Source organism: Scyliorhinus canicula, chromosome 14 (assembly GCF_902713615.1).
Source record: "Scyliorhinus canicula chromosome 14, sScyCan1.1, whole genome shotgun sequence".
Classification (NCBI taxonomy): domain Eukaryota; kingdom Metazoa; phylum Chordata; class Chondrichthyes; order Carcharhiniformes; family Scyliorhinidae; genus Scyliorhinus; species Scyliorhinus canicula.
Window position 1 is genome coordinate 72,204,355 of NC_052159.1, and position 22,550 is coordinate 72,226,904.

The window sequence follows — 22,550 nt, forward strand, 5'->3', positions numbered from 1 at the left end:
TATGGGTCTGCACCCCAGCTCCATTGGCGGTCGATTAGAGTATTACATTAACCCTTAATCTGCTAGACATTATACATAATGTCACAGTGTGGTATATGATAAACATCCTTCCAGAACTCACTTTGTATTTTTCTATTTTTTATGATGTGGTATAACAATCTGTGAGTAGCTCCTGCAGTAGTACAGATGAATCTGACATCCGAGAGATGTGGCTAAAATATGTCATTGGTGCATCTGCTGTTGTTGGAGTTGAGGGAGATGTGTTCTGGTGCGCACCTAAACACGACACAAAATGTTTGTCCTGAACTCTCGTGGTCCTTGTGAGCAATCACCGTGTCGGAAGGTGTGCACCATTTTTATGGCTTTATCCTTCTTTCCCATGTTCTCTGGTGGCACATTCAGAGGCACCAAATTGAGTCTAATGGTTGTACTGAGCCAATTATATTGCAGTTTTCCTGTTCCTCTCTGTATCCATATATGTTGAGACTGCGTTTTTTGTGCTGGTCTGTATTCTTTTTGTGGTTTTGTTGCATAATTTGTTAAAATGAAAACCATCAATGAAAATACTTTTTTTTAAATCGAAGAACAAATTAAATTAAGGAATCTTTGATGGGATGAGAGATTTCAAAGGCAAATTCAGTGGCTTGATGCAGGCAGTTCCAGTCAGTCATCACATATTGCAAATGTTGTTCGCCCATATCGAAGGCTTGCAAAACTCACTGCCAGATGCCCGGACCACAGGAATTCCCAGACACTGCTGAAGAAACTTCCAGAAAATGAATCAATTGGAAGAAGTGGTGGGTTAGAATTCACACATCTTAAATTCACTAACTTGAGACAATAACTACACTTCACCTGACTGCTTCCACTATCCTAAGTCATATCATTCTCCCCTAATTCCTGTGCTTGCTAACCTGCAGTAGATTTTGTTCAAGCAATGTTTCAGATGTAAAGTTCTCAGTTTCCTCTTATAAGGCACTTTTTTTTTGAACGTATTTTATTCAAACTTGCATCAAAGTAGTTACAGCAAATAAACACCCCGGGAAACATTCCTCCCAACAATCAACTATACAGTTTGTACAGATTTTCCTCCCTTTTCACTACCCCCTCCTCATCCCCCCCCCCCCCCCCCCCCCCTGCGACGAACAGCTCCTCAAACACGGTCACAAACATCCCCTACCTTTTCTCAAACTCCCCTGCTGAGCCCCTTAACTCATACTTTATCTTCTCTAACCGCAGGAAGTGGTACAGGTCACCCAACCATGTTGCTACCCCGGGTGGCGATGCCAACCGCCACTCCAGCAAAATTTGTCGCCGTGCAATCAGAGAGGCGAAGGCCAAGATATCGGCCTTCCTCCTCTCCATGAGCTCCAGCTTCTCTGAAACCCCAAATATCGGCACTAAAGGGTCCAGGTCCACTCCCTCCTCCACTATCCTGGCTCCACTATCCACACTCCCGCCCAGAATCTTCCCAATTTTTAAGGCACTCTTGATCACACTTTTTCTCACTTATATCTCCTTATATGGCTCAGTATCAAGTTTTGCCTGAGAATATGCCTGTGAAGAATGGATGCATTACTAAGGATGCTATATAAATGCAAGTTGTTGTTGTTGTTGAATACGCTTATATGATTAAAATTTAATGAGAGCTCAGCTTAATGACAATAGATTGTATTTGAAAAAATGATGAGAAAAATGAAGAAGGAAATGTGTGCACTGGTTATTGGCTGATATGGTTTCGGAATTATGTAGCTGCACCAATTCTTGCAATGCCTTTGCAATTAATGCCTCAGTTACGAGGCTAATTGGCCCTCTTTATTTCAGGCCAATATTAGTACTTGTGCCAAGCCTGGATCCCAACAAGCAAGGGCCACTTCTGCTACTCAACCAACCAGATCCCTTGGCATCAGAGAGAATCTAGCCAAGAGATTCCCAGAATGTAACTGCCATACCTGACTGGCACAGCAGAAACCAGTAGCCTGGCCCAGGGCCTTGAGTATTTGAGTACCAGTTAAAGTCCAAGTTTTGTAGAAACCCAGTTTTCAGAAAGAATGTGCCATCAGAGCCATTAAAGTTTCAGGGCCTGTGGATTTTTTTTTATAACTTCCTTTCTCCTTTCAGGAATAAAAGGCAAGCTGAACACCACTTAAAATTGCTCTTCTCTGTATAAAGAAGTTTCATTTTCTCACAATGAAGTTCTTGAGATGAACATAATTTCACTGCTTAGAGCTGGCAGTGGTACATTGGGTTTTCATCTTTTCCAAAATATGCTTAAATATTCCTGGATATGTAAAATTGTATCGAGTAGAATGAAAGTATATAGACTTAATGTATTTGCAACTCAAAATAAAAATCACCAAGGGACGGGTAATAGTAGTTTTTTACAATGCTAATAAGTTCTTACTTTGTTGAATAGTCTGTATGATCCAGGGAAATGTTTGATTTTTTTCATTGTTTCAGCAATACTCCGTTTTTGAACATGTCCTTCATGTGATTCTTTATCTTCACTCTGGTTCCATGCCGGGTTATTTATTTGATCTCGTATAGAAGTTGATTTCACTTTTGCTGCAAATTCAGCTTCCTGGAAGGGAAATAACAACTGATTAAGATTGCACTGAATATTGGAAAAGGCCACAGTGAAACTCAACAATGTCATTAATGAAAGCAGCTCACATGGTCTGTTACTTTGGCACAATATTGTATAGAAAAATGGTGGCAGCTTGTTCCTCTGTTTATTATGTATTGTTAGAAAGTTTTGCAATTAAGAATATTGAATTATCCAAATGCAGTGGGAAGGAAATTCCAGTTCAGGTCTGAAATGCCACAACCTCAGATCATTAGCGAGATCATTCATTACAGATAAACTGTCCAGCTCTCATGGAATTCTGCACGATTGGGCTGCTTAAGAAGGGCTGGATTCTCCGATTTTAAGTCTTAAGTGCTGATGCCGGCATGGAAACAGTGGTGGTTTATGACAACAAAAATGTCGCAACAGCTGCACTGATTCAGTAACTCTAAGTGGGCGAGCACCATCGTCACGTGGAATGCAACCGGTTCCAAGCAAAACGGTGCCAGATTCACCAGGTCTGTGATTGCCGCACAATGAGATCGCCACAGCCACACTTAAACGATCCTGCAAGGAGAGCAGCGGTCCCACCGTTCAGGGAGGCTGAGCTGGACACCCTCCTGGACGCCATGAAGGAGAGGCAGATGACCCTGTACCCCGGCCCGAGGGGAAGGTCACCAGACTTCGCCGTGCCTGGGCCGCCGACGACAACAACGGTGATACCGTCACCAGCCAAGGAGAGGAACATCCCCGCCATCCACAGAGGGAGCAGAGCTGGGGACACAAACGACCAGCAACAGATATACAGCACTGCCAGACTATGGATTACAGATAATGTGAATGGCCTGAATGAGCACATATGGCTTTATCTGTAATCCATCATCTGGAAGTGTTGGATGTCTGTTGCTGGTTGTCTGTGTCCCCAGCTCTGCTCCCTCTGTGGATGACGTGGATGTTCCTCTCCTTGGCTGGTAAAGATATCACCGCTGTTGTCGTTGGTGGTCGAGTGAGTAGGTGGTGGGCTGCACAGCACCTTTTATCCCTTTCAGGTTTTGCCTGCTTTTGGGCGGTCCCAGGTAGATGTCCAATGGATCAATCAGGGCTCGAACACCGTGATAGATCTCAACCAATTGGTGGTGGGCATCTCAATGGCGGGGCAGGTCCCAGTCAGCCATGGCCGTTAGTGTCAAGGCACCCAGGGCTTCTCAAATAAGGAAACCAACAACACCAAGTCTGCCACATATTGTTACTTTCTACCTGGAGCCCTGGATGTCCTTTCAATGGCCTTTTTTCTGTGTTGGTTTCTGCAAGATCCGGGCTGTAGACCTTGGGCACGATTCTCCGAAATGGAGACAAAGTCCCGACGGCGGAGTGAAAACCAGTGTTTCACTCCGGTGTCGGAGCCCACTCCCAGCCCCCTATTCTCCTGCCCCCGGGGGACTAGGAGCGACGTCGCGTATTTACGCGCGCTGGGCCTTCGAGCCGCGTAAAAAGCGGCGCCGCGTAAATGACGCGGCCGGCGTCGCGTAAATGAAGTCACACGTGCATGCGAACCAGGGGCCTCCCCGAGGCCGCCCCGCAAGAAGATGGCGGTTGGTTCTTGCGGGGCGGCGGAGGAAAGGGGGTCCTCCTTTAGAGAGGTCGGGCCACCGATCAGTGGTCGCCGATCGTGGGCCAGACCCCATTGGAGGCCCCCCCCCCGGTGAAGGAACCCGTCTCCCCACCCCCGCCCACAGGCCGCCCCCACCAGCGTTCCCGCACAGTTCCCGCTGGCAGCGACCAGGAGTGGACGGCGCCGGCAGGAACCTGTCGGAGCGGCCGCTCGGCCCATCTGGGCTGGAGAATGGCAGGGGTACCGGAGAATCGCTGTTTTGAGTTTCTCGGGCGATTCTCCAGCTGGCGTGGTGCAGAACTCGACGGGGCCATTCTCGCCGGTTAAGAGAATGGTGGGACGGCGTTGGACTGGCGTCACGCGATAAAATGGCTCGGCCACCGATTCTCCCGACCGGCGCGGCCTCGGAGAATCACGCTCCTTGTATATTTGCAAGCTGCAGTCTGTCTGTATCTCTGTGTTGGCCAATTTCCTATCAATCTGTGTGGGTGGCCATTTTGGATGCCCACACCCCTCATCCTCACTGCCCTCACCCTTACCCCCTCACCCCTGGCCTGTTATCTGCCGGTGCCCTTGGTCCTGGTGCCTGTCCCTGCTGTCAGCGGCACCATTGGCTGGCATTGTCCTCACTGGGGGCTGCCGTGGGTGTGGCACTCGGTGGTCCCCTGGTGGGTGGTTGCCGGTTGGGTGGGGTGTTCAGTGCCGGGGGGCGGGGCACTGTGGTGGGGGGGGGGGGGTAGGGGGGAGGGTACAGTGTTCGGTGCACCCATACGGCTGGTGCTGGTGCCACTGTATAGAACCTGGGGCTGGGGTGGGTGGTGGTCGATCAGTGGCTGTTCAGCAGGATGGTGGTTGGTGCCTGGGCACTGCCCCTGTCCCTGGGGGGGGGGTTAGAGAGGCACCTGGCTCTCTTGGCCTGTCCCCTCCTCCCCCTCCCCTCCCTCGGCCCTGGCAGGGGGTCAGCACGGCCGGTGTCCAGGCCAGCAGCCCGCAGTCACTCCACACCATTTGCTTCTGCTGCTCTCTGGCTCAGCAGCCAGGACGCCAGGTTCACGATTTGTGAGAGCACAAGGGAACCACGCCGTCGGGAAATCGGCCCATCAGAGGTGCTGAATAACGGAGGCCCCGGAGCATCAGGTGTCAGGCCCGCTAATGATATGCCTATTGTACTTTAAGTGCTGCGAACACTGCTTACCCCATTTTGGGGCGGGGGGGAGCATCCCGATTTGGCATCTAACCGGCATCTACTGCGATTACGGCGTCGGAAGCTATTCTCCGCCCAATCGCGTTTCACGATTTTGGCATCGGCAAATGGAGAATCCAGCCCGAGGTATCTGACAGCTTCACAGTCCATTGGTTCACTCGCAAATATATTTATTCCATGTTTGATCTCTATATTCCATGCTTACGATCTCTAAATCTTCTTAGTTAATGATACATAAATGTAAAATTAGAGCATCAGGGAGGCAGCAAAGTACAATTAACCATTCTCAATGTATTCTAAACATTACATGGTTACATTGAATCATTAGCTCTATGACTATACCATCCTCAGAATATCAAGAGAACCCGGATCTCCCTCTCATGCATTTTCAGATAATGCCACAGGATCCTTTACATCCACCTGAGAGAGTAGGTGGACATCAAGTTAACATCTCAACTGAAAGACATCCCCTCCAGCTTCAGTGAAGTGTTTGCCTCGGTTATACAATAAGAGCATCCTAACAAATCAAGGAGTCAGATGAATGTTTTTGAATGAATGCTATATTTGTGCTGTAGCTCCTCACTACATTATGTTTTGGTTCACCGTCCAGCTTAAACCTCAGGAATTAAGAATATCTTTTTTTTTTCAAACTGCCTTGTAACACCCAATTGAATTTGTGTTTAAGTTCATCCCTCAATTAGGATATCTACAAGCTACAGAGTGAATTATTTAACACTTCCATGCAAGTTATTAAATAATCAAATAACAAGTCATGCATGAATAATTATTTATCAACAAAATTTTTAGCTTAAATATTTAGTACACAAAATAGTTAATAGACATAAATCTTGTAGTTAAGGTCACCTCATAATTTAAACAAATAATTAATAGAGTTATTTAAATTGATTAACAAAGGTTGTTACAGCAGCTCCATGTATCGCTGTAGTTTAGCATTTGCTAAATCACTGACTATTAAACTATTGTTGAGCTCAGCGTATGTGACAATTACAAATTGACATTGTTGTTAAATCCCCACAAAACTGCCATGTCAGAAGCATTGGATAGTTATAGGCTGTTGAATAGATTTGATGCACTGGTGATTACCCATGTCTCCAGAACTCCTGTATTAAAATGGGATGGCTCAGTGAGAATTTGTGGAGATTTTAAAACTACTATTAACCCAGTTTTGTGCGGAGATCATTATCCACTGCCAATGATTAAATAATTGTTTACTGGATTTTCTGGACGACAGAAATTCAGTGAAGTTGATATTTCACAGGCATATTTGCCGATAAATATGTGATGATCTGCGTACATGCATATCTATATTTAACTGAACAAATGTGTAGTGCTATTTATTAGTGTATGTAATCACAGGTATGACCTCCTGTCAGTGGTTGGCGTCAGACATGCTTCATGTGACTGATGGGGCTGGGCAGTTGGTGGTAGGATGGATAATAAGACTGTCGTAGTTAGAATAACTTTCTAGAAGGGCAGTACAGTGGTGCAGTGGTTAGCACTGCTGCCTCACAGCAGCATGGTCCCAGGTTCGATCCCGGCTCCAGGTCACTGTCCGTGTGGAGTTTGCGCATTCTCCCCATGTTTGCATGGGTTTTGCCTCCACACCCAAAGATGTGCAGGGTAGGTGGATTGGCCACGCTAAGTTGCCCCTTAATTGGAAAATATGAATTGGGTACTGTAAAAAATTTTCTTTTTAAAGAATAACTCCCTCGGATAATTTTGTTTGTTCATAGATCTGTTAGCTATCTTCCCATGTGTCTGATAATAAATCATAATTCTGGTTTAAAACATTTATGGTCTGTGTGTGTCTTCATCACAGGGGGAACCACAGAACCCAACATGGTACCAGGTGTGCTGGTCAACTAAAGGTTGATGACAAGATGAGGCGAACTACGTGGAAGACTAATAGAATCAGAACAAACAACTTCTGTGCCAACCTAGTGAACTACAGCTATTTGTGACTCAACGCAACAGACAATGGTGATGTTTGAGATGGAAGGTATAAAGGCACCCCACCAACTTCAAGTCATGGGTAACGTAAATGAAAATTGATGCATTATTAAACAGTAATTTGAACATTTTGTCTTAGCCCTTGACCTCCAGGCACAGCCTGATGAAAGGCACATTGCATTGCTGCTCATGGTAGCAGGTCCTCGTGCACTTGAACTTTCTAATTACTTCACTTTTGAAAGCACAGAGGGAAGCAGGAATTACGATGAGGTAATTATCTACTTTGATCAGCACTGCTCTCCGAGAAAGAATGAAACATTTGAAAGGTTCCGATTCCGTAGGCGCACCAAAAAAAGCTAATGAATCATTTGATAGCTTTGTGACAGTTTTGAAGTTGAAGACCCAGTCATGCAATTTCAACAATCTTCAGACAACGATGACCAAATAGGTTTTGGGACATCGAATGACAGGTTTCAAGAGCATTTGTCGCAGGAGGACAACCTCACATTGGAAAATGCTATCAGGATCTGCCAGGCAAATGAATTTGCTGCACAGCAGATCAGCGTCCTCAGCTCAAGGAACGTTGGTGCCAACCTCAGAGAAGATGTTGGCGCCATAAGCACGGTGGCATAGCCGAGAAAGAAACAGGGTCATTTTACGGGCGCTGTGATGCAGGCGAAAGTTAACTGTGGTCTCAGTGCGGGCGGCCATTTTGAGAAAACCACTCTGCAGCATCACATGAAACGTGGTCTCAACACGAGCGTCATTTTGGGCAAAAAAACGGATCTGCCATTTTGTGCCGCAGCAATGTCCTGCATTTAAAAAAGTCTGTCACAAGTGTGGCAGAACGGGTCATTTCACCAGGCGATGCACCTTTGGTCCAACAGTTGTCCGAAAGGGGGCAAAGAGTGTTGTCGCGTTATGTACTCTGGGATTGCACAGGCTGCAACTGAATGCAGCTTTAAACAAAAGATACTCCAGACCTTGAAGTTAGTTCAATCTGATTTATTGAACCAGTAGCACAGTTAGCACAGTTCGCTGAGTTCAGTCCTCTGCTAACCTAAGTGTGGTGACTCTGTCTGACTGAACCAGACTAGTTCTTAGCCATGTGCTGGAGGTGTGATACTGTACATACACCCTGACACACTCTGTAGATGTTCATCAGTGGAAAGAGGCAGAGTGTGAGTGCCTCATGCCTTTTGTAGTGAAATACCACCCCTGAGTGTCCTGCCTGCTCATGAAGGCACTCAACATCTCTCTCAAGCAGCACCGTCTTACTCTCTCTCAAAGCAGTCCCTGTCCCCAGTTTCATTTCATCCTTTGCATCATTTGACGTTTTAACAAGAATCTTTTCCTGTTTCTTACAGATGGTAAGGAACGCAAGCTTCAACACCACTGCCCATCCCAGGCCCTCCACCAGTCCCAATCCCTCATACCCGATTTCTCCCGGTATCAACACCACAGCCCATCCCAGGCCCTCCACCAGTCCCAATCCCTCGTACCCTATTTCTCCCGGGAACAACATCGCTGCCCATCCCAGGTCCTCCACCAGCCCCAATCCCTCGTACTCCATTTCTCCCAGGCTGCTCCCAGGTCTTTCGTTGTCCAAATGGCTGATGGCTCCATTTTATGGCACAACAGGAGGGCGCTGTGTAAAGTTCCCTGCCCATCACCTGACCGCACTTCTCCGCATGTCACCATGCCTCCTCCGGACGTCTTGCACCACGAAGCCACCGATCTGGCAGCGATGCCACCTGCCCACAAGGCCACCGAGATGGCAGCCATCCCACCTGTCCAGGTGCCGGCATCCCCCCCTCCACCTCTGCAGCGATCGACGAGAATACGTCGCCCACCACAAAGACTGAATCTATAGACTCAAATCTTGTAAATTTTGTTCAGTTTGCTCTGTATCTGCACAACAGACACCTTCCCATGTACATACGTTCATTCATTCCCCACTTGTACATAGTTATGCATGCATATACAGCCACGTTCCAAAATTTATTTTAAAAGGGGGAGATGTCATAATATCCACTCATGTATATCATGAAATGCAGACAGGCAGTGATTGACACACAGGATAACCAATGAACATACACGACACAGAACAACCAAACACCAGACAGGACACCACCACTATAAAGCCCACAGGGCATTAAGGCTCTCCCTCTCTCACAGGACACGGCCAGGGAGATAGTTGCAGTGCACAGGCCAATGTATATCATCACCATGTGATAGAGATCTAGTCTGGTCAAGCCAGTAGGAGGTTATCAGTTAGGTTGTCAACCCACAGCAGATTATGTGCAGCAATCAACAGGTTCAATGAAACAGTGTTGGTCCATCTCCTGTGTCGGAAGCCTGTTTCTCGTTTTACTACATCCAGTTGCAGTCGATGTTAGACCAACATAGATAACACATCAGGACATTCTGGTGTTGTAAGGATGAAGAAATTGACACACATGTATTTTTGATGGCTAGGATTAGGTGCTCAATTTGAAGAGAGAGTTTTTTTATACATTTACGGGATGTGGTTGTCGCTAGTTAGGCCAGCATTTATTGCCCATCCTTAGTTGCCCTTCAGAAGGTGGTGGTGAATTGCCTTCTTGAACCGTTGCAGTCTTTCAGGTGTAGGTATACCCACTGTGCTGTTAGGGGGGCAGTTCCAGGATGTTGCTCCAGCAACAGTGAAGGAGCGGTGATGTATTTCCAAGTCAGGATGGTGAGTGGCTTGGAGGGGAACCTTCAGGTGGTGGGGTTCCAGGGTACCTGCTGTTCTTGTCCTTCTAGATAGTAGTGGTCGTGAGTTTGGTAGGTGTTGTCGAAAGAACCTTGGTGAGTAACTGCAGTGCATCTTGTAGATGGTAAACACGGCTGCCACTGTTCGTCGGTGGTGGAGGGTTTGAATGTTTTGGAAGGAGGAGCAATCAAGCGGGCTGCTTTCTCCTGGATGGTGCCGAACTTCTTGAGTGTTGTTGGAGCTGCACTCATCAAGGCAAGTGGAGAGTATTCCATCACACTCCTGACTTCTGGAAGATTCAGCGATGGTAATAACATGGAATGTCAAGGGGTGGTGGTTAGATCCTCTCTTGTAGGAGATGGTCATTGCCTGACACTTCTGTGGCACAAATGTAACATGCTACTTGTCAGCCCAAGCCTGGATATTGTCCAGGTCTTGCTACAATTGGACATGGACAAACAAAGAACAAAGAAAATTACAGCACAGGAACAGGCCCTTCGGCCCTCCCAGCCTGCGCCGGTCCAGATCTTTTATCAAATCTGTCACCTATTTTCCAAGGATATACTTTCCTCTGTTCCCCGCCCGTTCATAGATCTGTCTAGATGCATCTTAAATGATGCTATTGTGCCCGCCTCTACCACCTCCTTTAGCAAGGTGTTCCAGGCACCCACCACCCTCTGCGTAAAAAACTTTCCATGCACATCTCCCTTAAACTTTCCCCCTCTCACCTTGAAATCGTGACCCCTTGTAACTGACACCCCCACTCTTGGAAAAAGCTTGTTGCTATCCACCCTGTCCATACCTCTCATAGTTTTGTAGATCTCAATCAGGTTCCCCCTCAACCTCCGTCTTTCCAACGAAGACAATCCTAATCTACTCAACCTTTCTTCACAGCTAGCACCCTCCATACCAGGCAACATCCTGGTGAACCTCCTCTGCACCCTCTCTAAAACATTCACATCCTTCTGGCAATGTGGTGACCAGAACTGCTCACAGTATTCCAAATGTGGCCTAACCAAAGTCCTATACAACTGTCACATGACCTGCCAATTCTTGTACTCAATACCCCGTCCGATGAAGGCAAGCATGCTGTATGCTTTCTTGACCACTCTATCAACCTGCGTTGCCACCTTCAGGGTACAATGGACCTGAACTCCCAGATCTTTCTGTACATCAATTTTCCCCAGGACTCTTCCATTGACCATATAGTCCACTCTTGAATTAGATCTTCCAAAATGCATCATCTCGCATTTGCATGGATTGAACTCCATCTGCCATTTCTCTGCCCAACTCTCCAATCTATCTATATTTTGCTGTATTCTCTGACAGTCCCCCTCGTTATCTGCAACTCCACCAATCTTAGTATTATCTGCAAACTTGCTAATCAGATCACCTATACCTTCGTCCAGATCATTTATGTATAACACAAATAACAGTGGTCCGAGCATGGATCCCTGTGGAACACCACTAGTTACCTTTCTCCATTTTGAGACACTCCCTTCCACCACTACTCTCTGTCTCCTGTTGCCCAGCCAGTTCTTTATCCATCTAGCTAGTACACCCTGAACACCATGCAACTTCACTTTTTCCATCAACCTGCCATGGGAAACTTTATCAAATGCCTTACTGAAGTCCATGTATATGACATCTACAGCCATTCCCTCATCAATTAACTTTGTCACTTCCTTAAAGAATTCTATTAGGTTTGTAATTCATGACCTTTCCTGCAAAAACCCATGCTGCCTATCACTGATAAGTCTATTTTCTTCCAAATGTAAATAGATCCTATCCCTCAGTATCTTCTCCAACAGTTTGCCTATCGCTGACGTCAAGCTCACAGGTCTATAATTCCCTGGGTTATCCCTGCTACCCTTCTTAAACAAAGGGACAACATTAGAAATTCTCCCAGTCCTCTGGTACCTCACCCGTGCTCAAGGATGCTGCAAAGGTTAAGGCCCCAGCTATTTTGTCCCTAGCTTCACTCAGTAACCTGGGATAGATCCCATCAGGACCTGGGGACGTGTCCACCTTTCCACCTTAATGCCTTTTAGAATATCCAAAACTTCCCCCTTCCTTAGCCGACTTGCCCTAGAGTATTTAATCATCCATCCCTAACCTCAACATCCGTCATGTCCCTCTCCTTGGTGAGAACCAATGCAAAGTACTCATTAAGAATCTCACCCATTTCCTCTGACTTCACGCATAAATTCCCTCTTTTGTTTTTGAGTGGGCCAATCCTTTCTCTAGTCACCCTCTTGCTCCTTATATATGAATAAAAGGCTTTGGAATTTTCCTTAACCCTTTTAGCCAAAGATATTTCATGACCTCTTTTAGCCCTCTTTATTGTGCGTTTGAGATTTGTCCTACTTTCCCGATATTCCTCCAAAGCTTCATCAGTTTTAAGTCACCTAGATCTTATGTATACTTCCTTTTTCATCTTAGCTAATCTCACAATTCCACCTGTCATCCATGGTTCCCTAATCTTGCCATTTCTATCCCTCAGTTTCACAGGGACACTCTAATCAAACTTTCCTTAAAAGACTCCCACATTTCATATGTGGATTTACCCTTAAACAGCTGCTCCCAATCCACATTCCCCAGCTCCTGCTGAATTTTGTTATACTTGGCCTTTGCCCAATTTAGCACTCTTCCTTCAGGACCACTCTCGCCTTTGTCCATGAGTATTCTAAAACTTATGGAATTGTGATCTCTATTCCCAAAGTAATAACCGACTGAAACTTCAACCACCTGGCCGGGATCATTCTCCAATACCAGGTCCAGTATGGCCCCTTCCCGAGTTGGACTATTTACATACTGATCTAAAAAACTCTCCTGGATGCTCTTTACAAATTCTGCTCCATCTACACCTCCAACACTACATGATTATTGGGGAAGTTAAAATCTCCCATCACGACCACTCTATTGCTCCTATATTTGTACATATTTGTACCTCTACTTCACGCTCACTTTTGGGAGGCCTGTTGTAAAGTCCCAACAATGTTACTGCACCCTTCCTATTTCTTAGCTCTACTCATATTCCCTCAGTGCTCAAATCCTCCATAGTGTCCTCCTTAATTACAGCTGTGATATCACCTCTGACCAGTAATGCAACTCCTCCACCCCTTTTACCTCCCTCTCTATCCCTCCTGAAGCATCTATACCCTGGGATATTTAGTTGCCAATCTTGCCCTTCCCTCAACCAAGTCTCAGTAACACCAATAACATGATATTCCCAGGTACTAATCCCTGTACCAGCCTCCCTGGACAGGCGCCGGAATGTGGCGACTAGGGGCTTTTCACAGTAACTTCATTGAAGCCTACTCGTGACAATCAGCGATTTTCATTTCATTTCATTTTCATCCAAGCCCTAAGTTCATCTGCCTTACCTGCTACACTTCTCGCACTAAAACAAATGCACCTCAGACCACCTGTCCCTCTGCTTTCATCATTGATTCCCTGTCTACTCTTCCCCTTAGTCACAATGCGTTTATTGTCTAGTACCTTACTGGCTTTAGTTGCTGCATCTTTACTGACGTCTAACTTCCTAATCTGGTTCCTATCCCCCTGCCACATTAGTTTATAACCTCCCCAACAGTGTCAGCAAAAGCACCCCCTAGGACATTGGTTCCAGTCCTGCCCAGGTGTAGACCATCTGATTTGTAAAGGTCCCACCGCCCCCAGAACCGGTTCCAATGTCCCAACAATCTGAACCCCTCCCTCCTGCACCATCTCCCAAGCCACGTAGTCATTCCGACTATTCTTGATTTTCTACTCTTACTGTTTTGTGGCACTGGTAGCAATCCTGAGATTATTACCTTTGAGGTCCTACTTTTTAACTGCTTCATTATCTGAGGAATTGCGAATGGTGCTGAACATTTGAAGTCATCCACAAACTTCCCCACTTCTGACCTTATGATGGAAGGGAAATAATTGATTAAGCTGCTGAAGATCGTTAGGCTTAGGACACTGCCATGAGGAGCTCCTGCAGTGATGTCCTGCAGTTGAGATGATTGACCTCCAACTGCCACAACCATCTTCCTTTGTGCCAGGTATGATTCCAACCAGTGGAGAGTTATTCCCCTGATTCCCATTGGCTCCAGCTTAGCTAGGGCTCCTGATGCCATTCTTGGTCAAATGTAGCCTTGATAATAAGGGCAATCTCGCTCACCCCACCTCTGGCATTCAGCTCTTTTGTCCATGTTTGAACCAAGGCTGTAATCAGGTCAGGAGCTGAGTGACCCTGGCAGAACCCAAACTGAGATTCGGTGTGCAGGTTATTGCTGAGTAAATGCCATTTGATAGCACCGTTGATGACTCCTTTCATCACTTTGCTGATGATGGCGACTTGACAGATAGGGCAGTAATTGGCTGGGTTGGCTTTGTCCTGTTTCTTGTGTACAGAACACACCTGGGATATTTTCCACATTGCCGAGTAGAATCCAGTGTTGTAGCTGTACTAGAGCATCTTGGCTAGGGATGCAGCAAGCTCTGGAGCACAAGTCTTCAGTGCTATTACTGGGATATTGTCAGGGCCCATAGCCTTTGCAGTATCCAGGGCCTTCAGCCATTTCTTGATATCACATGGAGTGAATCGTATTGGCTGAAGACTGACATCTGTGATGTGGGGGACCTCAGGAGGAGACCGAGATGGATCATCGATTCGGCACTTCTGGCTGAAAATTGTTGCGAATGCCTCAGCCTTGTCTTTCGCACATATGTGCTGGCTCCTCTATCATTAAGGATGGGGAAATTTGGGTAGCCTCCTCCTTCAGTGAGTTGTTTCATTGTCCACCACCATTCACGACTATATGTGTCAGGACTACAGAGCTTCGATCTGATGCATTCATTGTGGAATTGCTTAGCTGTGTCGATTACTTGCTGCTTATGCTGTTTGGCACACAAGTAGTCCTGTGTTGTAGCTTCACTAGGTTGGCACCTCATTTTTCGGTATGCCTGATGTTGCTCCTGGCATGCACTCCTGCACTCTTCATTGAACCAGGATTAATCCCCTGGCTTGGTAGAGTGGGGGAATATGCTGGGTCATGAGGTTGCAGATTTTGGTTGAATACAATTCTGCTGCTGCTGATGACCCACCTCGCCTCATGGATGCCCAGTCTTGAGTTGCTGGATCTGTTCAAAGTCTATCCCATTTAACATGCTGTTAGTGCCACGCAACACGATGGAGGGTATCCTCAATGTGAAAACGGGACTTTGTCTCCACAAGGACTGTGCGGTGGTCACTTCTTCTGATACTGTCATGGACAGATGCATCTGCAGCAGGCAGATTGATGAGGGTGAGGTCAATTATGTTTTTCCCTCTTGTTGGTTCCCTCACCACCTGCTGCAGCCCCAATTCAGCAGCTATGTCCGTTCGGACCCTCTCAGCTCAGTCTGTGGTGGTACTACCTAGCCACACTTGGTGATGGACAATGAAGTCCCCCACCCAGAGCATATTCTGTGCCCTTGCCACACTCAGTGCTTCCTCCAAGTGGTGTTCAACATGGAGGAGTACTGATTCATCAGCTGATCGTGGCTGGTATGTGGTAATCAGCAGAAGGTTTCCTTGCCCATGTTTAACCTGAAGCCATGAGACTTTGATGTTGAGGACACCCAGGGCAACTCCCTCCCTCACTGTGCTGCCACCTCTGTGGCTGGGTCTGTCCTGCCGTTGAGACAGGACATAGCCAGGAACGGCAATTGTAGTGTCTGGGATAGTGTCTGTAAGGTACGATTTTGTGAGTATGACAATGTCAGGCTGTTGCATAACTAAGTCTGTGAGACAGCTGTCCCAACTTTGGCTCAAGCCACAGGGGACTTTGCAGGGTCAGCAGGGCTGGGTTTGCCGTTGTCCTTTCTGGTGCCTGGTTCGATGCTGGGTGGTCGTAGCGGTTGAATACAACTGAGTGGCTTGCTAGCTCATTTAAGAGTCAATCACATTGCTGTGTGTCTAGAGTCATAAGTAGGCCAGACCAGGGAAGGATTTCCTTCCCCAAAGGACATTTGTGAACCAATTGGTTTTTACAACCATCGACAATGGTTTCATGGTCAACATTAGACTTTTAATTCTAGATATTTTATTGAGTTTAAATTCCACCACCTGCCATGGTGGGATTCGAACCTGGGTCCCCGGATCATTATCCTGGATCACTGGATTACTAGTCCAGTGACAATACCATCATGCCACTGCCTCCCCACCACAAGTTTGGGACATGCCAACCTGTCCTGACAGATACTGAAATAACTATTCAGGGAATACCATCTACAGAAAGGAATGAGGACATTTCTGAGTTCGCAAGTAGCCAAGTTCAAGAACTCTGAATTCAACTCAAAAGGTGCTTTCCCACTGGCCAGGGCATGACGAGCAGTGCCAACTTGGCATACTGGCTTTTCCAGCCTGGCACCTTGGCAGTGCCACATAGGTGGCATCCTGGCACTACCAAGGTGCCCAGGTGGTGCTACCATCTAGCAGGGCACTGACAGCATGCCAGGCTGTCATTGTCAAGCTGGCAATATGGCATTTTTCCCGTATTGGGGATCGGGCCCAGGGGTGCCCTGCACGTTTAGGTGGGGTCTGGGGTGGGGGGGATGGGGGGGGGGGGGGGGCACAAAATGGATTCTCCACTCGGCATGTGTGGTTGCAAATGCTTCAGCCTTGTCTTTTTCATTCACTTGTTGGGCCACTCCATCACTGGGGATGGGATATTTGTGGAGCTACCTTTTCTGTTTAGTTGTTTAATTGTCTAAAAACTGAAACAATTTAAGAGACAGCAGGAAAAAAATTTAAATACCAGAAGAAATCGGGAAAAAAAAATGATGCTGGTATTGTAAAACATAGCCTAGAATTAATAGTTCCCTAGTTATACAGAAAGTGAATATAAATTTACCAAAATTACTAATATTTAAGACACTTAAAATCACAAAATGCCAAATTAACTGATGTGGAATAAAGCTTGCTTGAGGGTTTCACTGTGCATAGTTGTTTTAAATAAAGACGTGAGAACATGATATTCCTAATGGCGGATCAAAGGGTCATCTGATTTCGAGGTCACTTTTTTATTGCTACGAACACCACCACTTGGAGGTTCCCCTCCAAGTTACTGACCATCCTGACTTGGAAATAAATGACCGTTCCTTCACTTTCGCTGTGCCAAACTCCTAGAATTCCCTCCCTAACAGCACTGTGGGTGTACCTCCTTGCCGTCTTGCATTTATTGGCCACACTAGTTGCCCTGCAGAAGGTGGTGGTGAGATGACGTCTTGAACCGTTGCAGTCCATGAAGTGCAGGTACACCCACTGTGCTGTTAGGGAGGGAGTTCCAGGATTTTGACCCAGTGACAGTGAAGGAATGCCGATATAGTTATAAGTTAGGATGATCTTGGAGGAGAACCTCAAAGTGGTGGTGTTGCCAGGTGTCTGCCGCTCTTATCCTTCTAGATGGTAGTGGCCGTGGGTTTGGAAGGTACTCCCGAAGGAACATTTGTGAGTTCCTGCAGTGCATCTTCTAGATTATACATAAGGCTGTCACTGTTCATTGGTGGAGGGAGTGAATGTTTGTGGAAAGGGTAACAATCAAGCCGCTGCATTGTCCTGGATGGTGTTGAGATTCTTGACTGTTATTGGAGCTGCACTCATTCAGGCAAGTGGAGAATATTCCATTACATTCCTGACTTTTGTCTTCGAGATGGTGGACGGTAACACAGTGATTAGCATTGCTGCCTCACAGCTCCAGGGACCCAGATTCAATTGCGGCCTCAGGTGACTGTGTGGTGTTTGCACTTCCCCCCCATGTCTGCATGGGTTGTCTCCAGGTGCTCCGGTTTCCAGCCACAGTCCAAAGGTGTGCAGGTTAGGTGAATTGGCCGCGCTAAATTGCCCCTTAGTGTCCAAAAGGTTAGATTGGGTTACTGGATTATGGATATAGGGTGGAGGCATGGACTTAAGTAGAGTGCTCTTTCCAAGGGTCGATGCAGATTCGATGGCGGAATGGCCTCCTTCTGCACTGTAGATTCTATGATTCTATGACAGGCTTTGGGGAATCAGGATTCCAGCCTTTCACCTGTTTTGGTAGCCAAAGTATTTAGATGGTTAGTCCAGTTCAGTTTCTGGACAATGGTAACACCCCAGGATGTTGATAATGAGCGACTCAGCAATGGTAATACTATTGAATATCAATGGTGATGGTTATGTCCTGTCTTGTCGGAGATGGGCATTGCTTGGGACGTGCATGGAGTGAATGTTACTTGTTCCAGCCAACAATGTTCACAAAAGATTACAACATAAAACTGCAACACATCAGATGAAAATCAAAGTGATACAACTCTTGGGAGCAAACATTGCAAGGAAAGGATTTAATGTCAGTTCATTAAGATGTAAAATATTTTGAAGGTCAGACATTAATGAACATTGGGGCCCTCAAGAATGGAGCAGATCAGAGGACTGTGTCTTGTAGCCACAATATTAATTTAGACTGAGGGATTCTGTTTATCTACAAGTCTCCCAACCCCAAAATATATATGTGTATGTTGAATACTGATGTGGTGTTCCTTAAAGTTCTTCATACATCTTGATTCTGTACACTTGAAAATAAACAAATCCAATCCAATCTTAAACTGCTTGCTTACCGTACTATTGTTCATACTGGTTCAAGCCTATTGAAGCTTCTTAAATATAACTCCATGTGTATCAGGATCTCATCGGGTGGATTTAATTGGCCTGACAAGGGGCTTGTTAGTATCATGGGGTGGCCCAATGGTATTAATTGCCTTTCACACACTTTAAAAAAAAAAAAATTTAGAGTACCCAATTCATTTTCCAATTAAGGGGCAATTTAGCATGGCCAATCCACCTAGCCTGCACATCTTTTTGGGTTGTGGGGGCGAAACCTACGCAGACACGGGGAGAATGTGCAAACTGCACACGGACAGTGACCCAGAGCCGGGATCGAACCTGGGACCTCAGCGCCGTGAGGCCGCAGGGCTAACCCACTGCGCCACCGTGCTGCCCCGCCTTTCACACACTTAAGTGGCCACTTTCAGTTCTTTCAGAATCCCAGCTGCCAAAGTCTTCCACACTGAAACCAGCCTTCCGATCAGCTGCTTCTCTGCCAGCAGAGTCGCTGGGAGAGGTGGCAACTGCCAATGATTCACCCACCAGAGACCCAGGATTGCCGAGCGGTCCAGGCCAAAGGTGATTGAGGGCAGGGTTGGATTGGGGGATGGGGGCTCACTCAGGTAGAGAATGCCTGTGAACAGGGCAGCTCCCAGTAAGCCACTGCAAAACCCAGCAGGGTTATCAGGTTTAGCTCAGTTAGCTGGACAGCTGGTTTGTGATGCAAAGCGAGGCCAACAGCATAGGTTTGATTCCTGCACCGGCTAAGGTTATTCATGAAGGCTCTGCCTTCTCAACTTTGCCCCTCGCCTGAGGTGTGGTGATCCTCAGGTTAAATCACCACCAGTCAGCTCTCCCCCTCAAAGGGTCATCTGGAACTATGGCAACTTTACTGCAGACATTTCTCTAAGAATACTGATTGTGATTTCTAATGCTTTTCATTTATCTACTGATTTTTATGTCCGAACGGATGTTTCATAGCAAATGTCTTAATGTTTAAATGTGGTCATTATTATTGAGTATGTAAGCATGGCAGCCAATTTGCACACTGCAAAGTTCCAAAAAACAGGAATAAGACAGCCAGCTAATCTGTTCTGGAACTTTTGACTGGAATAAAAACTTTGGCCAAGGGGCTGGGAGAAGACCACTTACATTTTTTTTGAATAGTACCATGGAAATTTTACATCATCTGGAGTTGTCAGGCAGAGCTTCAGTTCATCATCTCAAAGGTAATACAGGTTGAGCAGCCCTTATCCGTAATGCTTGGGGGGCGGATTGTGTATTGCATTTTGGAATTTTTTCAGATTTTGGAATATACTGTGCATGAGCAGAACATTGGTAATCGCGCATATGCGGCATGCATTGGGAACTGCACATGTGCAGAACGTTGGGAACTGCACATGTGCAGTGGACGCCCAGGAGCCTTGAGAGATTTCCCATTCATAATATGTCGGCGCTTGAAAAGAAAAGTGCGGTTTTGGAATTTTTCGGTTTTTGGATAAGGGATGCTCAACCTGTAACAACAATAAAGCAGAATTCCTTCAGTACAGCAGGAAAACGTTAACCCAGATTATGGACTCAAATCCTGGAATGGGTTTTGAACCTGTATAATCTTCACAGTTCAGAATCAAGAACGCTTCCAACTCAAACTTCCTCATCCCAACTTGAGGCCACATGAAAATCCAATTTGAAAGAAGCAAATAAGGTACACAATGACAGAGGGTATGGCGTACTAATATATAGTACAGTAATCAGTTTCAACTATTGACTCCTTCCCATTGGAGCCACAGATTAACATTAATAAATAGGTTTCTCCAAGTATTCATCCATATAGAAACCGAGTTTGCCAGGTGGGTTTTTAAAAATTGAGCTTGCAATGTTAATTTGCTCTTAGGATATGCATCAATGTTAGGAAAACCACATTTATTGTCAATCCCTGGTTGCCTAGGAAAGTGATGGTGCATTTTCTTATTGAACAGCTGAAATGTGGCAATCGCATGATATGTATTATAAGGCATTCCTAGATTTTGAACACATGGAGACACAATGGTGTTTGACTGATATGACTTGAGGTGAAGCTGTTCCTATGATTTTCCTCCTCTTCTCTATCTATGTGGCAGTCACTGCAGGGATGCTGTTAAATTAATCTTGATGGATCATTACAGTTAATGCTATTAATATAACTATACCGCTTAAAGCAATGGTCAGTGGTGACTACATGGACAAACCAATCAAATAGAAGTTAGAAAATTCTGATCAAATTGTACAATGCTCTGGTCGGATCACACCACAAGCAACGTGAAGGTTCTGATTATAGTGACACAAGAAACATATTCAAAAGCTGGAGGAAGAAAAAAGGTGAGAATGATACCTGGTGTTTAAGTTCTGAGCTCATGATCCGAGTAAATTTGTAATTTATCCCATTTGTTGTCCGTAATTGCTGAATTGGGGATGTAGGGATCATGACCGAATATCTGTGGAACTGGAAGACAGGGGTCAGCAGACCAAAGACCAAATTTACAGGCTGTCAGTTTGAGCCTCGGGATGAGGATCAGAGTGAAGGTGTAAAGATTGTGGATGAAGACCTGGAGAAAATGAGTAGTTTAATGCGCCTGGTGTCAGTGATGGCAGAAGGTAGAATGATGGAAATGGAAATTAAACAACATATTAGCTCTGGTTGGAGTAATTGGAAGAAGTGCAATGGAGTTTTACATGATAGAAAGGTACCACTGAAACCGAAATTGAGAATTCATGAGGCAGGTGTGAAAATCTTGTTATATCCTGAGAAACATGGGCAGCATCAAGCATAGGGGAACTATAATGGGATACTAATGTGTGGAGTGGTGAGAAAGGACTAAATTAGGAATCTGCACATCAAGGGATGAGTGAAGATTGTGGAAGCTTCGAAGAAATCTTAAAATGGCCTATTGAGCAGAACTATGATCGTGAACGGGAATGAGCAATATCAAAACTTCGACAGAACTTTCATACCAGAGAGTCTCTGAATCTGAAAGATGAATGAAAAATCTCAACTGGTCTACCTCAAGCCAGGAGTAAAAGCCACACTGTCGAAAAAGGTTTAGTGATCGGTGGAAACATGTCACATCTGCATCATATTGATTGATGTGAAGACCAAGTATACACAAATAAACAGATACTGAGAATTTCCTTTGCTCGTGAAAGATTCTAATAATTTCAATAAAGTCACCCTGTGCCATTAAAATGTATCACAAGCCTTTAAATACTCTCTTTATAAAATGAATTCACGTACGCATTTTATAAATATGAATCTTGAGAATCAGTTTGCCGAAGTATGAATCAATAGAGCAATACATCCTGGCAAAATAATGTACATAGCTGCTGTTCTGACCAGAATGCAGTTTATCTACCCCCTCCATTCCACAAGTCACATCATCCATTTAAAAGTTCAATTCACTCACCAAAATGAGCAATTATTTACCTGTGCTGCTGTTAGATCCCGAGTAAAAGAGACTTTAACCAGGTTCCTTTCAATAAACTCTGGAATTATTGATTTATTATAAAGCAATGCTTTTTTTCAAAACAAGTTGCAAGAACTGGTTAATACATAATTTATAACCTGGAAGTGTAACTATCTGTCCCTTTTAAAATTCTGCAGCACACACGCACACTCATAAACACAGACACACAAACACACACAAAAATAATAGACAAACAAATAGGGCTTCTGCAGTGATCGGTGGTTGAAGACAAGACATTGTGTGGGATTCATCATTTGGAATCTGTGCTAGCATCAGCAAAGAATCAGGACCGCTCCCCACTGGTGTTAGGTGCTTCGCCCAGGTGCTATCCCTAGGCTTTTGCCATGCAAAT

The 22,550-nt window shown here is 45.6% G+C and overlaps 1 protein-coding gene across 1 annotated transcript in view; it reads right to left on the reverse strand.

The window, feature by feature from the left end:
* The window catches only part of LOC119977313 (transmembrane protein 182-like), a 117,749-nt gene that overhangs the window by 63,701 nt on the left and 31,498 nt on the right, over positions 1–22,550 (reverse strand). The window contains exon 2 of the mRNA XM_038818080.1: positions 2,405–2,581. Within this exon, the coding sequence (XP_038674008.1) occupies positions 2,405–2,581 (177 nt within the window). The remainder of the gene's footprint in view (positions 1–2,404; positions 2,582–22,550) is intronic.